Here is a 15,548-nt window from a genome sequence, read left to right as displayed (position 1 = left end):
AGAGCCTTCTGGAAATATGACCCTGGAATCCTGAAGGCTGAGGAGGTCAGCCAGGGAAGGGGGGTGGGCAAAAGCTCAGAATCTGAACAGCTCACAGCCCCCTGGGGTCACCGCAGGATTCTGCTTGTGGTTATCGTAAGTGGGGGGCTGTGAGCCAGACCAAGAAGCCTGGGCTTTAAACAGGGGACAGAGGCTCAGACTGGGATTTTAGAAAGACTTCTGGGGAGGGGAACAGCAGAGAGGGCCTCAGACCAGTGAGGCAGGCGAGGGCAGAGTGGGTGGTTCCCAGCTGGGACCCCCTGCCAGGGAGAACTAATCCCCTGGGCCACATTGTCCTTCGGGTCCTGGAACAAGCCGAACTCCAGCCCTGCTCACTGGGTGACCTGGGGTCTGTCCTCCTGCCCCCCAGCCTGGCCCACCCACCTGGCCCCTCCCGCTCCAGAACACGAAGATGCTGGGGGAGAGGTCCCGGCGGAATCCAGGAGCACACAGATGGCAGCCCCTCTGAATTCTAAGGATGAAAACAAACCTCCCGCCTCCCACAACCGCCCCATAAATCCTTTACAGGGAATAAAACAGTCTTTATCACAGAGCCGTGATAACAGTCCCATCAACCGCAGGGTAATCTGCCTCAATCACTTGCTGGAAATTCAATGGCATTTGTAGGAAACAAAATTCAGCAACGGGAAAGGATGCTGAGCAGAGGCAGCTTGGCTCCGGGAAAATACCATCCCCACCAACAGTATGAATGTAGCAACAACTGGCCGAGTTAATTGGTCACTAAATGTATTTCCTAAATCCCAGGCACTTCACACGCATTAATTACCTCGTTTAATCCTCTCTCCTCCGCTATGGTTTTATTCTTATTATCTCCATTTTCCAGATGAGAAAACTGAGGCTAGAGGGATAAAAGGATGGGGCCAAGGTCACAGGGCCAGGAGCTACAGAGGCCAGGCCTTTAACCAGAGCACCACACTGACTCCCGAAGGCCTGAGTTCAAATCCTGCTTTTGCCCTTTACTCCTGGGCAACCATGAGGCAAGGCCCATCATTTCTCTGACCTTCCCTTTCCCCATCAGTGAGACTTTTGCACACGGCCTACAAGGAGTGGGCACTGCCACCCCCTTCCTGCCTTGTCCTAGGACCCCGACCCTGCCAACACGAGCAACCCCAGGAGATGATGCCAAAATGTATTTTGGGACAAAAGACAGGAGAGGTACCTAGCTCCTAGTTGGCATTCGATAAATGACGGTTGTCACTGGAATTAATTACTATGTCCCAGGCACTGTGCTGTGCTTACACACATGATCATTAATCCTCGGCACAGCCCCACGTGGCTGCCGTGACCATCCCCAAATGAAGGAGAGGGGAGTTTAAGTGGCTCACCCAAGGTTAAGTGACTCTCTCAAGGCCACATGGTCAGAAAGTTCTAAAACCAGGTGTGATATTTGCAATTTATAACAACACACACACACACACACACACACACACACGGTCTTTCTTCAACCCCATTCCGGGCACAGAGCTCCTGGAACCCTTGTAAATTCCTAAGTGACAGGAGCAGGAGGAGCATCTTTCGTTCTAATGAGGTGACTCTGGGTGGGCTTCTGCATGGCTCCTCTACCCGGCTGGCCACCAGAAACCAAGCCATGATTAGCTTGGGATTTTCACCCCATCCCCATTCTCCAGAGAGGGCAGAGGGGCTGAAATGATTGATAACTGATCGTGCTACATGAGGAGCCTTCATAAAAACCCCAACAGTCTGGGGCGCAGAGAGCTTCTGGGTTGGCGAACACATGGAGGTAAAGGGAGAGAGGCTCACCCAGAGAGGGCACGGGACCTCTGTGCCCTCCCCATGTACCCCGCCCTCCACACCTTTTCAGTCCGGATGTTCCTGTCTCCTTTATCCTGTCCTTTTACAGCAAACTGGCAAACAGTACGTAACTGTTTCCCTGAGTTCTCTCAGTTGCTGTAGCAATTTAACGGGGCCCAAGGAGGGGGTCATGAGGACCTCGAAGTTATATCCTCTGTAACTCTGTGAAGAACAGCATGTACATGGGTCTGATCACACAGGACTTAGATTTAAACCCAGCAGACGTTTACTGAGACTCTATCTACCGTGGACCGGCCAGTTGGCAAGGTGTTTCCATTCTAAGTAGTTAATTCGTTTCTTAGACACTTACTGAGCGCCTAAGCCGTGCCAGACACTATTCCAGGCACGATGGGTGCACAGAACCAAGATCCTTACGGCCACAGAGCTTACACAGTGGTGGGGAGAGTAGGCCCTATCACTGTCTCCATTTGACAGAGGATGCGATCAAAGCTCAGAGAGGTTATGTAACTTGTGCCACACAGCTGGTAAGTGGTGGAGACAGGATTTGAAGCCAGGCAGTCTGGCTCCAGCGTCTTATCCTCCCTGCCACGCTGACGCTGACGCTAGCCATCCCCTTTAACCCCCAACAGCAATTCTGTCCTGGTTTACTGCAGCTGCCGAGGCTGAGGGTTAGCACAGAATGGGAGCTGGGACAATGAGCCCCCTGCCCCCGCCCCCTGCCCTGAGGAGGAGGCAGTGTCTGCCGGCAGACAGGTCTGGTTCACAGAGAGCTGCATATTCTCTTCCCTCTCCTTGCGCCTTCCTGCTGCCTGAGCGTGGTTCTCACACTGCAGTGTGAAGACGCACATGGCCAGGGGGCTGCAAAGCCAGGACCAAGTTCAGAGGGCAGCTGAGGGGCTTTTCAAGGAGAATTTGGTTACACGTGTGGTTTTATGTCACTGTTGCCCCGAGGACACATTTCCGGGGCTATTAGGATTTCTAAAGCTTGGCACGGGAAGTCCAAGCAGGAGTCTGGTCACAGCGATTTGGAATATTAGAAGACAAGACCAGGCCACTGGACAGAGGAGAATCAGGCCCAGGGAGCCTGAGTGAGGGCTCCAGAGACACTTCCCCATGACCCTTCTCAACAGGGACATGGGGCTTCCCTGTTGTGTCAGCTGGAGGAGGAGCGGGGGAGGGCAGAAGCTTCCATCTGGAGCTGTGAGCTCTGTGAAGGCCTCCCTGGTGTGGTCCAGGTATTTCCTGCCTTATGAAGTATGTGGGTCCTCCCGGGAGCACAATTCTCCCAGCCTCTGCCTTCTGCATTTCTATACAAGTCACTCTAAGACTCCCAGAGGTCTCCTCCCAACCCTCCCAGACACTCAATTCCAGGGACAGGATCCTGCTCTCTCAGCCTCAAAGATGTTTGTTCCCACCTCAGGACCTTTGCACATGCTGTCCTTACTACCTGAAATTTTCAAGCCCCAGGAGGCAATGGTGACTCCTCCTTCCTGTAGGTTTCACTCAGGAATTTCTCCTCCAAGAGGCCCTCCCTGGCCATTCATCCAAAGAGTGCTTCCTCTCCCCCACTCTATCTCCTCTCCTGACCTTACTTCTTCCGTCAGTCTTCACCACTTTACTTATTTTATTAAAACTTTTTTCTTGCCCTGGCCAGTTTGGCTCAGCAGTTGAATGTCAGCCTGCGGACCAGAGAGTCCCGGGTTCGATTCCTGCTAGGGGCACGTACCACAAAAAATTATCTTTACTGATTTTAGAGAGAGGGGAGGGGAGAGGGAGAGAGAGAGAAACATCGATGAGAGAGAACATCGACTGGCTGCCTCCTGCGTGCCCCCTACTGGAGATCAGGCCCACAACCTGGGCATGTGCCCTGACCAGGAATCAAACTGGTGACCTCTTGGTGCATGGGTGGACACTCAACCAGTGAGCCACACCAGCCGGGCCACTTTAATGATTTTGCTAACTTATGTTCATTTTTGTATCATTGTCTCAATCCTCCCGTGACCTCCAAGCTCAGTGGAAGCTTCCCCAGAACCAGGTCTCATCTTTCTTGTCCGTGTCTCTATTCCCACCTCCCACAACAGCCGCAGGCGCACGAGGAGCTCACTCAGTTCAGGGAGCCGGGCTGCACGGGTCCTGGCTGCCCAGTGCTCCGAGTCCCCATCCCTCCCCTGCAGGGCAGCCAGAGGCTTCAGGGAAGCACAGCCCAGCACCTGGCAGCTCCCCGCAGCGATCATTCCTACTTGAACATCCCGCCCTGCACTAGGGAGGGGCCTGAGAAAAGACAGAGCACGTTCTCTGCCCACCTCTGGAGGCGGGCTGTGGAAACGGGTCAGCCCACGCGCACCGCTGTTTCCTCGACTGCCCGGGAGCAAGGTCGCCTGGAGGGGCCAGGGTGCAAGCCCCTGCCAGTCCTGCCTGCCCTGAAGACGCCCAGGCCGCCCCAGTGGTGCAGACCGACTGGGCACCCCGCCGCCTCTCGCCTGGCGTGGAAGCTGCTGCCATCTCTGCCTCGTGCTGCATATTGACGTTTGAGCACAAAGAACACAAAACCCGTTAAATAAATGTTACGGTCTTATCGACAGGAGAGGAAAGCTGAGAAAGCCCCCAGAGGGAAGGCGCTTGGCCCACAGCCCCAACCTCTGTGGCCTCCGGGCTGTCGGTGTCCAGGTCCTGAATGACCAGAGAGCTCTTGCAGAAATGACATTCTGGTCCCAGGAGCGACTGGGGGTGCAAGGCAAACAGCCCCCAGAGAGACAGCAGGGGGACCATCTCTCAGTCCTTTTCACAATATTTTAAGAAACAGTCGTATCTGGGGAGAGGAGGGCTCTGTAAGGGCATCTATCGATGCCCCTGTCCCTCCTTCTGCAGGTACAAGAGCCCAGGGTGCTTTGGACAACAACCCCTCCCCCAATAGCTACAATCTTGGTGGTTCTGTCAATCAAAGTGCCCAGCTGTCCCCGCCAGCCAATCAGACGCACCTCCCTTGAGGGGAAGGATGCGGAGAACTGAAAGGGAGGACCCCCCTTTCTTCTGGAGGCTGTACCCCCAAGTGTCTCAGCTTTAATTCTGGGACTAACCACACCTTGCCAGTCAATTCTTACTTGGTGGAGGTGACAGACTTCTGTTCCTCACAACCAGAGACCAGCACCCCCAAAGGGCATGAGGTCCTGGCAGCTGAGTGTGGCTAAGCGCCTGGGCCTGGACTGCTGGGAAGTGAAACCATTTCAAGTTTAAAGAGAAGCTCTGAACTTCCTCTCATCCCCTTTCCAGTCCAGGGGTCAGATGGGCACCTGGCATGGCCCAGCTTCAGCCACCAGAGTGGGCAACCCCCCAGAGGGTGGTAGAGAAGGGAACCTGGGTCCCTGAACAAGGCGTGGAGAGCACTGCCCACCAGCCCACACTCCCCTCTGTTCCACTGTGACGGGGAGGGAGAACCGATCTTATCTGAATCACACTCTGGGCTCTTTGCTGCAGCCCTGCAGCCTGCACAGGTCTGAAGGAGGCAGCGCCCCGACAGAACTGAGCCCCGACAGAACCGAGCCCCCTCCTCCAGCCTCAGAGGCTTCCCTGCTCTGGGTGTGGCGAGAAGAATGGAGTCTTGGGGGCCAGCCTCCCAACCAGCCTTCTATCCCAGGTCGGCCCGCAGAGGCCAAGGCCAGTTGGCTCACCTTCTTCTCATCCCCGCCTTGCAGGAGGTGCAGGGTGCTCCTCCGGTCACCCTCGCGCTGCCTCAGGGTGCTGCCATGCGGCTGGGGCAGGCCGGAGGGCGGGGAGATGCTGCGGCCCTGCGGGTCCACCCAGGTGTAGATGTGGTTGGTGACGTAGCCCCCCGGGATGCGCCCAGCCGAGTACACCGACAGCACCAGCTTCTTGGAGCCCTTGAGGGCCTGGAGAAAGAGGGACACACAGGGTTAGCAGGGCGAGGGCAGGGAGGAACACCCTCCCGTTCCCCAGAACTCGCTTCCTCTCAGGACCTGTTCACGGAGGAGAAGGCCAGTCCCTACATCCCTTTCCTTTGGTTTTGTCCTATGGAAACAGGACACCTGTCCCACCCTTATCTTGAAGTGGTCCAAACATGAGAAATGGTCTCTTAGCACCCCTGTACAGAAAAGAGCTAACAGAGCCTGGCTGCTGTGGCCCAGTGGCTGAGCGTTGACCCAGGCACCAAGAGGCCCCACTTCGATTCCCAGTCAGGGCACGTGCCCAGGTTGCGGGCCAAATCCCCAGTGGGGGGCAGGCAGGAGGAGGCCAATTGCTGTTCTATCTCATCGATGTTTCTATCTCTCTCTCTCTCCCTTCTCCTCTCTCTAAATTCAATAAAGAAAAAAGAAGAGCTGACAGAGCCGGCCTGAGCCTGCATCTGCAGGAAGGCTGCGTGGTTGGCACCTGGGGACCTGCATTCCGACTGTTCCCACCGCTCCCCAATTGACAAGGGTGCATGGTGCCCAGGCCATTCGTGTCAACTGCGTGGCTTTATGGTCACCACTTGCTTTTCTTCTGGAGATCTGGAAAGTGGGTACCGGCAGAGGGTGCCTGTGTGACCAGCCCCCAATAAAACCCTTGGTGCGGAGTCTCTCATGAGCATCTTTGGCAGGCAGCACCTCACACTTGCTGTCACAGCTCAGCGCTGGGGGAACGAAGCTCGCCCTGCGGACGGCACAGGCGAGGACCCCGAGGTCTGCGCCTGGCTTCCTGCTCCCTGTGCGCACCTGCTCCCTGTGCTGGGTTCGCCGACATCCTCTCGCTGACATAAATCTTAGCCACAAGCACAACTGTGTGCTGAGCCTCTGAGCCCTCCCAGTGTCACAGATCTGGGGTGGTCTTGGCCACCCTGATAAAATACCAGACAAGACAGTCAGGAGGTGAAAATACTGATGATGACAGCTCGCGGGCCTGTACGAGCCAGGCGGTCTGCACCTGCCACGCCGTAGCTCCTGAAATCCTCACGGAATCCAGTCTGGAGGGGAAGGAGAGCCCATTATTTGGATGGAGACGGAGGGAAATCGCCTGTCCACATAGCTCATATGAAGTTCCTTTCCCGTAGCAAGTAATTTTGAGTGTAGATACCTCCTTCGACCTATATTTTCCAGTCTGGAGATGGACCCACCACAAGGAAAGGAGAGCCCAGACCCGGTGCCCTGGGTGGAAACCGAGATCGGCTGTTCCTTTCTCTAATGTACCTGCAGCCGAAACGCAGCGCCCTTCCCCCGCCCCCAGGAAGCCATTTAGCACCAGGATTAACATTTGAGTAACCGATGGTGCCTGCTCTCGTGACAGTGCACGCTGCCCGTTAAAGTCACATTTTAAAATCATTACAAAACTTTGTAATGCCAAGGATATGTGATCTATCTTAATGTTAAGTGGGGTCAAAGGGCTATAAATCATGTCTTACAGTATGATCTCAGTTCCGGTAGAAGAAAAATCACACGGGGAAAAACAGAACGAAAACGAGCCGTGTGTGCCAAGATGCCCACATGCTTCTCTCCGGGTGGCGGGGTTATGGGTGATTATTACGGCGTTCTTCCTGTTTCTCAATATTTTCCTAATGTTCCAGAATGAGGGTATATTGCTTTCAGAAAACAACTCTATGTCTACAAGGGGGAGGAGAGTACTTAGCTGTCTGGTCCTCCCAGCTTGCCCGCATCGGGAGTGTACATCATTCTACTGACTCCCCAATACTCCTGACAGCCAAATGAGGCCCAGGGCGGAGCGTTCAAGGACAGTGGGGCGCCCGGCTGGACAGGGCCTGCCTGAGGACGTGCTGACATGCACCTCTCGGGGGAGGAAGGGCGAGCAGGGCGGCGCGGGTCCCTCCGGTGCCGGCTCCGTGCTAGTCCCCGGCAGAGGGGTAATGAGAGGATGGCAGCTCTCCAAACTTCCGCTCTTAGGAAAAGATGTCTAGAATATGAGCAGGGAAAGATTTACCGAGTTCTTTTAGCCTTCCCTGGGACTCCCCTGGCAAAATGGCTGGGAAAATTGAAATCTCTGCTAAAGTTTGAGGTGCGGGATGGAGGAAGCCGGAGACCAAGTGGGCTTCTTTGGGAGCAAAGCGGGAAATGGGGCTCAGGGCACATGGAGCCCAGGGAGCCGCTGCACAGTCATCCTGTCCCCTCTTCCCTGCCCACTGCTCCCTCCTCCGTCTGGCTGCTCCGTGCTGTGCCCACGGGCCTGCCTCTTCTCTGCTTCTCACCTGGACAGTGAGTCTGACCCCACCATTCATTCATCAGGGCTAACTGTGAGCCCACGGGGTGCCAGGCCTGGAGAGAACAAAGTGGGCATCTCCTCGTGGCACTAACAGCCTGGTGAGAGGCTCCCCCTGGCACACAGTAGGTCCTCAGAAAAGCCTGGTTGACCTGATGGGGTGAGAAAGTACGTGTACAACCCGCGAAGAAACCCCAACATCCACAGGCATCACCCTGAAGCCCCTTACAAATCCGGTCTGGAAGGCTGCGCTACAACTGGGGACAGCGGGGTGCAAGGGGAAGGGACACAGGCTGGGGATTCGGGCAGAACTGGGTGTGAGTGGCTTCTGTCACTTGTCAGCCCAGAGTCTTTGGGCCAGCCACGCCCTCTGCCAAGGCAGCGCCGGTGACAGAACAGTGTCCGCTCCCCAGGGTGTGTGGGTCAAACTAGACCCCGTGGGAGAGGTCTGCAGTCTGTGCACACAGGAGCAGCTCGGCAAGCAGCAGAGCCCCCTCCCCCCCCCCCCCTGGCATGTCCACTCTGGGAAGGGAAGCCAGGTGTAAAAGACCCTGTGGGAGAGGTCTGCAGACTGTGCACACAGGAGCAGCTCGGCAAGCGGCGGAGCCCCCCCCCCTCCCTGGCATGTCCACTCTGGGAAGGGAAACCAGGTGTAAAAGAGCCCGTGGGAGAGGTCTGCAGACTGTGCACACAGGAGCAGCTCGGCAAGCGGCAGAGCCCACCCCCTCCCTGGCATGTCCACTCTGGGAAGGGAAGCCAGGTGTAAAAGAGCTTTGTCCGAGGAGTTGAAGAAGCTGGTGGGGGAGAGAGGAAAACCAGCGCCTGGAGCGTGATTTCTATTCTGTGTTGCTGGCAGTGGTGGAATTCTCCTGGTCAGTCTATTAATAGGCAGGCAACAACCTTGAGAGCCCGAGGAGGTTAATGACTTTGATGAGGACACCACAGAGGGCTGGCGCCGGAGAGGCCGGGGGAGGTTAGGAGTCTCCCGCGCGCCGCCTGCCCCCAGTATGCTGCAGCAGGGGACCCTGGCAACCCGAAATGGGAAGGACAGAGAGGGTACAGCTAGGAGAGGCACGGCCAAGGGCACAGGAGGCCAGTCCCGGGCCAGTCCCTTCCCCTCTGCACCTCAGTTTCCCCGTCACAAGCCTATGGGACCAGAACATCTGATGATCACGCAAACCTCGACCATTCGGGAACCTCTACTCCTGGCCTTTGTGGGGTAACGAGGGCTTTCCATGGGTCTTAAAGAGCAAGAATGTTGTCATCCACTGCCATTCGCTTCATTTTCCTAGTAAAACGGAAGAAAACGAGATTCCTGGGACAGGCTCTCAGAACCCTGCAGGAGGGCTCCATCCCCCCTAAAACGTGTGTGCCAGGCGGGGAAAGCGAGGAGGTGGGGGGCAGTCTAAGAAGCTGGCTTATACTTTTTTTTTTTAATCCTTACCCGAGGACATTTTTCCATTTTTTGTTCAGATAGAGTGGGAGGAAGAGAGAGAAACATTGACGTGAAAGGGACACATTGAGTGGTTGCCACCCGCACAACCCAGCCAGGGCCGGGGACAAACTGCAACTGAGGTACGTGCCCTTAGCAGGAACCAAACCCGGGTCTCTCTGGACCACAGGCCGACGCTCTAACCACTGAGCAAAACCGGCCAGGACTATACTTTTCTTTTAGCAAGAGGGAGAGAGGGAGGAAGAGAGAGATAGAAACATCAATGTGAGAGAAACACATCAAGTGGCTGCCACCCACACGACCCCAACCAGGGCCAGGGACATGCCCCAAGCGGGAACCGAACTCGGGACTCTCCAGTCCGCAGGCTGACACTCTAACCGCTGAACCAAACTGGCCAGGGCTATACTTCTTATTGTCCCCTTGTCTCCGTACTTACAAACAACCGCTTGCTTTTTTTAAGGGGTGGCACTGAGCGCAGGAGGTAATTCCCAAAAAGAGCTGGCTAATGCATTCTCCCTTCCACCAGCTTTCCACACCCACTGCCATGGCCCCCGACCCCAGGCTCAGGCCCTCTGGGGATCACGGGTCCTTGTCCAGGTTAGGTGCTGCAGGCCATTGGTTTCTCAAAAGCACCAGCGGCTCCTCTCACCAGGGCGCGCTCCGCAGCAAGCAGCCTTAGGCAGCGGGGTGAGAGAACCCCGAGGCACACGGCAGCTCAGGCATGTCCCCGCTGTGCCACTGGCTTGTGGGTGACTTAAGGCTACAACCTCCTCTCGCTGGGACTTGGTTGTGCCAACGGGCAGTGAGCAGGCTGGACTCACTGATTGCTCAGGTCCTGCCCCAAGTCAAACTTCACTGTCATCTGGTTCAGGCTGCATTTAGAAGAAAAGGCTTTATTGACCTGCATGGTGGGCACGGGTGGGTCATGGTAGCAAAGAGATCAGGGGCTTTGGCACATGCAGGGACCAACTCCAGGCAGGCCTCAGGGCTGCACCTGGGGCACTGCCATCCCATTTCCCCTTTAGGGAGTGAGCACGCAGAACTGTGCTGGCTGGGTTGCGACAAGGTCTTTCAACCAGATCTTGAACCTGGGGGCTCTGAGGTTCCATATCGGCTGGGAGGGGCCGAGGGGGTTTAAGTGAACACCAGTAGGGCAGATGGAGCATGTCGGGCGTGGCAGGATGCACACCCCAACGCAGCATCGTGGGCACTGGAGGACCCTTTGGGGGACCTGAGGGCTGGGGAGACGCCCCTCCAACAGGACTATGCTGAGGGGCCCTGCTCTCTGCAAGCAGCTGCCTACGGGTGGTAAACCACCCACCTTCAAGCAACCTGCGTGCTTGGCCTAGGCACGTCGACTTTCTGTGGCCGGGCCCTCGCCCGCTGTGGTGCTCTGCAGTGAGCCGGACCCCTGAATCCACAGTTATGAACAGCGCCCCTTACGCAGGTCACCGAGCCTTTCTGGGTCTCTCCTGTAACATGAAGATAATTCCACTCTCCCTTAGGTAGGGGAGCCCTGTTAGCACAGTGCCTCTCACTTAAGAATTCAATGAGCTGTGGCTGCAAAGAAGCAGCACGAGCTCCAGGGAGAATCCACAGCAGGCAGAGTGGCCATCAGGGCACTGTGTTCTCATGCTTTCTATCCTGTGTTTACGGGTGAAACTCGACCGAGGGACTTGCGGGCAGTCCACCGAGTCCGCGCAGAGAGATCTCCACCTGACCCGGCAGAGGACGTGGCTGAGAGACTATCCATCACCGGATGACTATTGAGGCAGCACGCTGTGATTCCGAAATGCAAATTATATGTGTATGTCTTCAAACTTAACAACTTGCTGCTTGGATTAATGCTCCCAGGGGCAAATCTGCCTCACTCAGCCCTTCAGAGCTAACTCTGAAATCCAAAAATCACAGACCAGGCTGACATGCTTCTCTGCTTGGCAGAGGACTGAGAAAGAGGCTGGAGAGGGACACAGTGTCAGGGGACTCAGGTGTGCGAACACAGAGATGTGCACATGTTCAAAAACATGCACCCAAGCGCAGCCACAAAGTGGACCACAAGGTCGCGAGACTGCCAGACTGTTGCCCTGAGGGGCATGTGCAAAACATAGTGTTCTGGAAAAGTCTTGAGTAAAGACACTAAAGGTGAGTCATCCAGCTTATTTCAGGGCACAGACCTCGAGGAGCAAGCTTTTCTCTTCTTGGAAACAGTGATGCTCAGCCTCAGGAAGGGGAGCTGGTCTGAGACTCAGGTTAGTGACTGGGAAGAGAGGAAAGAATGACACACGCCTGCTCTTCCTGACCCCCTCTGGCCTCGCTGGGGCTTTGGGTCCAGACACACTGGGCGCCAATCGTGGCTCTGCTGTTCACTTGCTGGGTGGCACACAACAAATTATCTAACCTCTCTATGCCAATCTCTGCAATTAAAATGCAACTGCTGTGCATTATTTACAATGGCCAAGATATGGAAGCAATCTAGGTGTCCATTGACAGATGAATGGATAAAGAAGTTGTGATATATATATATAGTGGAATATTACTCAGCCATAAAAAAGAATGAAATCTTGCCATTTGCAACAACACGAATGGACCTAGAGGACATTATGTTAAGTGAACTATGGCAGCCAGAGAAAGACAAATACCATATGATTTCACTTGTATGTGGGATCTAAAAACACAAATACATACATAAAATAAAGCAGAAACAAACTAATAGATATAGAGAACAAACTGACGGTTGCCAGATTGGGGGCGGGGGGAGTTGTACAGATGGGTGTAAAAGGAATTAAGAAATAGAAATTGCCAGTATAAAAACAGTCATGGGGATGTAAAGGAATATAGTCAACTATAGTATAATAACTATATATGGTGCCAAAGGGTATAGACTTATTGTAGTGATCACTTCCTAATGTAGATAAATATCTGATCACTATATTGTACATCTGAAAGTAATATAATATTGTTTGTCAACTATGATTGAAACAAAATCTTTTTTTTTAATCCTTACTCGAGGACATTTTTTTCCCCCATAGATAGAGTGGGAGGGAGGGAGGGAGGGAGAGAGAGAGAGAGAGAGAGAGAGAGAGAGAGAGGCCGATGTGAAAGGGACGCATCGAGTGGCCGCCACCCGCACGACCCAACCAGGGCTGGGGACAAACTGCAACTGAGGTACGTGCCCTTAGCGGGAACCGAACCTGGGTCTCTCCGGACCACAGGCCGACGCTCTAACCACTGAGCAAAACTGGCCAGGGCTGAAACAAAATCTTAATGCAAATGCTATGAGGATGACTAAGATCATGTAAACTGCTTATATACTACCTGGCACAAAGTAGGTACCAAATGCAAGTGAATTCCTTTCCTGAGCCAGCCAGCTCCTTGTCCCAAGCACGAGAACTGCAGATCCTCTAACCCTCTAATCCACATAGACACAGATACATGGACAGCTCTAGCTTCTCTCCCAACCTTCCTCATCTTCATAAACATCCTGCTTTTCTTTCATCCACGCTTCCTCATATCTTCCCCACCTGACACTCAGCCCCTCTCTCACCAATTCCAGGAAGCCTTCCTAGATTGTGACTGACTCTCCTTCCCCAAGAGCACCTAGCACACCTCGATGTTTTTGTTGCCATCTATATTATAGGCTCTGCATCACTTTCATGCATCTTATCTCTAAGACTATAGTATGTTACTTGAGGCACACTGCTTATTGTTTTCCAGATAACCTCTCCCTGCTCCTTATCATCCATTCATTCGTTTATTCATTCAATAGGATATTTACTGAGCTTTCTCTATGCCAGGCAGCGCCCCGGAATCTGCTCAAATGAGGCCACAGAATGAGCAGTGCACTACACCAGGGCTCAGGCAGCCCCAGGTCACCATCCCTGCTTCCCCACATGTGAGCAGACACACCTCAGACACACATGGGATCTGGAGAGAGAATCAGAAAAGGGGGTGGTTAAGGGCTACAGCTCTGGAGCCAGGCTGCAGGGATCCCCATTCCCAGCTCTGCCACCTGCCAAATGCAACCTTAGGCAAATTACTTAACAGTCTGTGCCCCAGTTTCTCAGGCATAAGACGAGATAATAGTGTCATTATCTCACAGGGTGGTTGTGAGGATTAAATTAGTTAATATACATAAGATGGTTAGGGCCAGAACATAGGTAAGAACTACAGGGTCCCAACCCACCATCCGTGGAAACCACTGCTACATTTCGGTGCTTACCCGTCCTCATCTGTCCCGTGAATGTACATATAGGAAGCTATTGTTGTCTGATGTTTACATAAATTGACTCATACTTCACATTGTCATCACCTTTCTTTCCAGCTAAAATACGTATTTCGAGGATCATTCCTCTCTAGTTCAATGACATTAAGCTCCTTTCTTATGTACCGCATCACCATCCCTGGCAGAGATGGACCACCGCTGAACTACCGCTCCTCTGCTGCTGGGTACTTCGGTTGCTCCTCGTTTTTCTGCCCGCACAGACCCTGCTGCGATAACACTACCACCTGCTAGGAGCACGTGTGCACCTCATTCTCCACGCAGCGGTTTCCAACCCATTTCACCCCACGGCGCGCATAAACCAACTGCTAACATTCTGCCGCACACAAAAAAATATGTATTTTGCCGATCTGACAAAAAAAAAGTATAATTTTGATTCATTCACACTGGATGGCTATTGCTGTGTTGGCTGGTGTCATTTTTTTATTTGACAATCTAAGGGAAAAGAGGTCAGTGCCCCTGACTAAATAGTCAGGTATTGCATGTTTTAAAAATTCTTGTGGCACACCGGTTGAAGATCGCTGCTGTAGATCATGGAAGGGTGGAATTCCTGAGGCGGAGGGCGATGTGTGTTTTTTCATACATAACTACCTATTATGTCCCTCCCTGTTGTAGTTCCTGCAACCACCTGCAGGGGGAAGCACTGTGCCACCTGGGTCTATAGAAGGTCTGAATTCCCCCATCTACAGAGGCTGTGGATGCCACTGGGTGGGGACTTTCCAACAATCTTTTTCCAAAGCACACTCTGGTGTAGGTATCAATGCTCCCTTGTGCTTTCTTCCATGGGCTCCAGAAATATTACAGTTTAGGCAAATCTTGGTTCTATCTTCTGACTTCATCTGGGGACTAAAGTACTGCAAAGCACCAAAATAAAAAGGTATCTTTTATTTTAAATTATTTTATGTTTTTATTGATATTTTAGAGCAAAAGGAAGGGAGAGATAGAAACACTGATGCAAGAAACATCCATCAGCCGCCTCCTGCCGGGCATGTGCCCTGACCAGGAATCCAACCGGCACCTCCCAGTTCATGGAACGATGCTCAATCCACTGAGCTACACCGGCCAGGGCATAAAAAGGTATCTTAGGTTGAGGACCCCTAAGAGTTTTTCACTAGAAAGTCATTCTAGCCCTGGCCGGTTTTGCTCAGTGGTTAGAGCGTCAGCCGTGAACTGGAGAGACCCGGGTTCTATTCCCGCTAAGGGCACGTACCTTGGTTGTGGTTTGTCCCCGGCCCTGGTTGGGGTCGTGTGTGTGGCAACCACTCAATGTGTCTCTTTCTCCCTCTCTCCCTCCCTCTCTATCTGAAGATAAATGCAAAAATGTCCTCAGGTGAGGATAAAAAAAAAAAAAGTTATTCCAAATGAAGGTCCACCTCTTCCCAGTTATGAGACTTTAGACAAGTTACTTAAGTCGTCTGGGCTTCAGCTTTCTCACCTGTTAAATGCCTACCCTTATGGAGTTGTCATGTAGACAAAATGAGGACCGATTCAACAATGTACACAAAGCATCTTGCACTGGGACTGGCACATAGTAGTTGCCCAGTAAGTGATGGTTAATATTACTGGTAGCAGCAACATAACAGTGACGACTACAGTGTTTATTCTTCCCATTGCACAGCTGAGGACAGACTGTAGGTGTGGAGTATTTATACGAGGTCACAAAGAGGATGCTAAGGGGCAGGGCTTGGATTTGAATCTTGGACTCTGCATACTTGTGCCTTTCTTACCAGTGGTTCAAGGGGCTTCAGATAACACAAGGCCAACCGGAAGTCTTGGGCTCAC

The 15,548-nt window shown here is 53.3% G+C and overlaps 1 protein-coding gene across 4 annotated transcripts in view; it reads right to left on the bottom strand.

Moving 5' to 3' along the window:
* WHRN (whirlin) overlaps positions 1-15,548 on the bottom strand; it is an 81,401-nt gene that overhangs the window by 48,829 nt on the left and 17,024 nt on the right. For all 4 annotated transcript variants that reach the window (XM_036261472.1, XM_036261474.1, XM_036261475.1 and 1 more), the window contains exon 2: positions 5,502-5,720. In XM_036261472.1, the coding sequence (XP_036117365.1) occupies positions 5,502-5,720 (219 nt within the window). The remainder of the gene's footprint in view (positions 1-5,501; positions 5,721-15,548) is intronic.

Source organism: Molossus molossus, unplaced genomic scaffold, assembly GCF_014108415.1.
Source record: "Molossus molossus isolate mMolMol1 unplaced genomic scaffold, mMolMol1.p scaffold_m16_p_14, whole genome shotgun sequence".
Lineage (NCBI taxonomy): Eukaryota > Metazoa > Chordata > Mammalia > Chiroptera > Molossidae > Molossus > Molossus molossus.
This window is presented reverse-complemented; position numbering and strand designations above follow the sequence as displayed.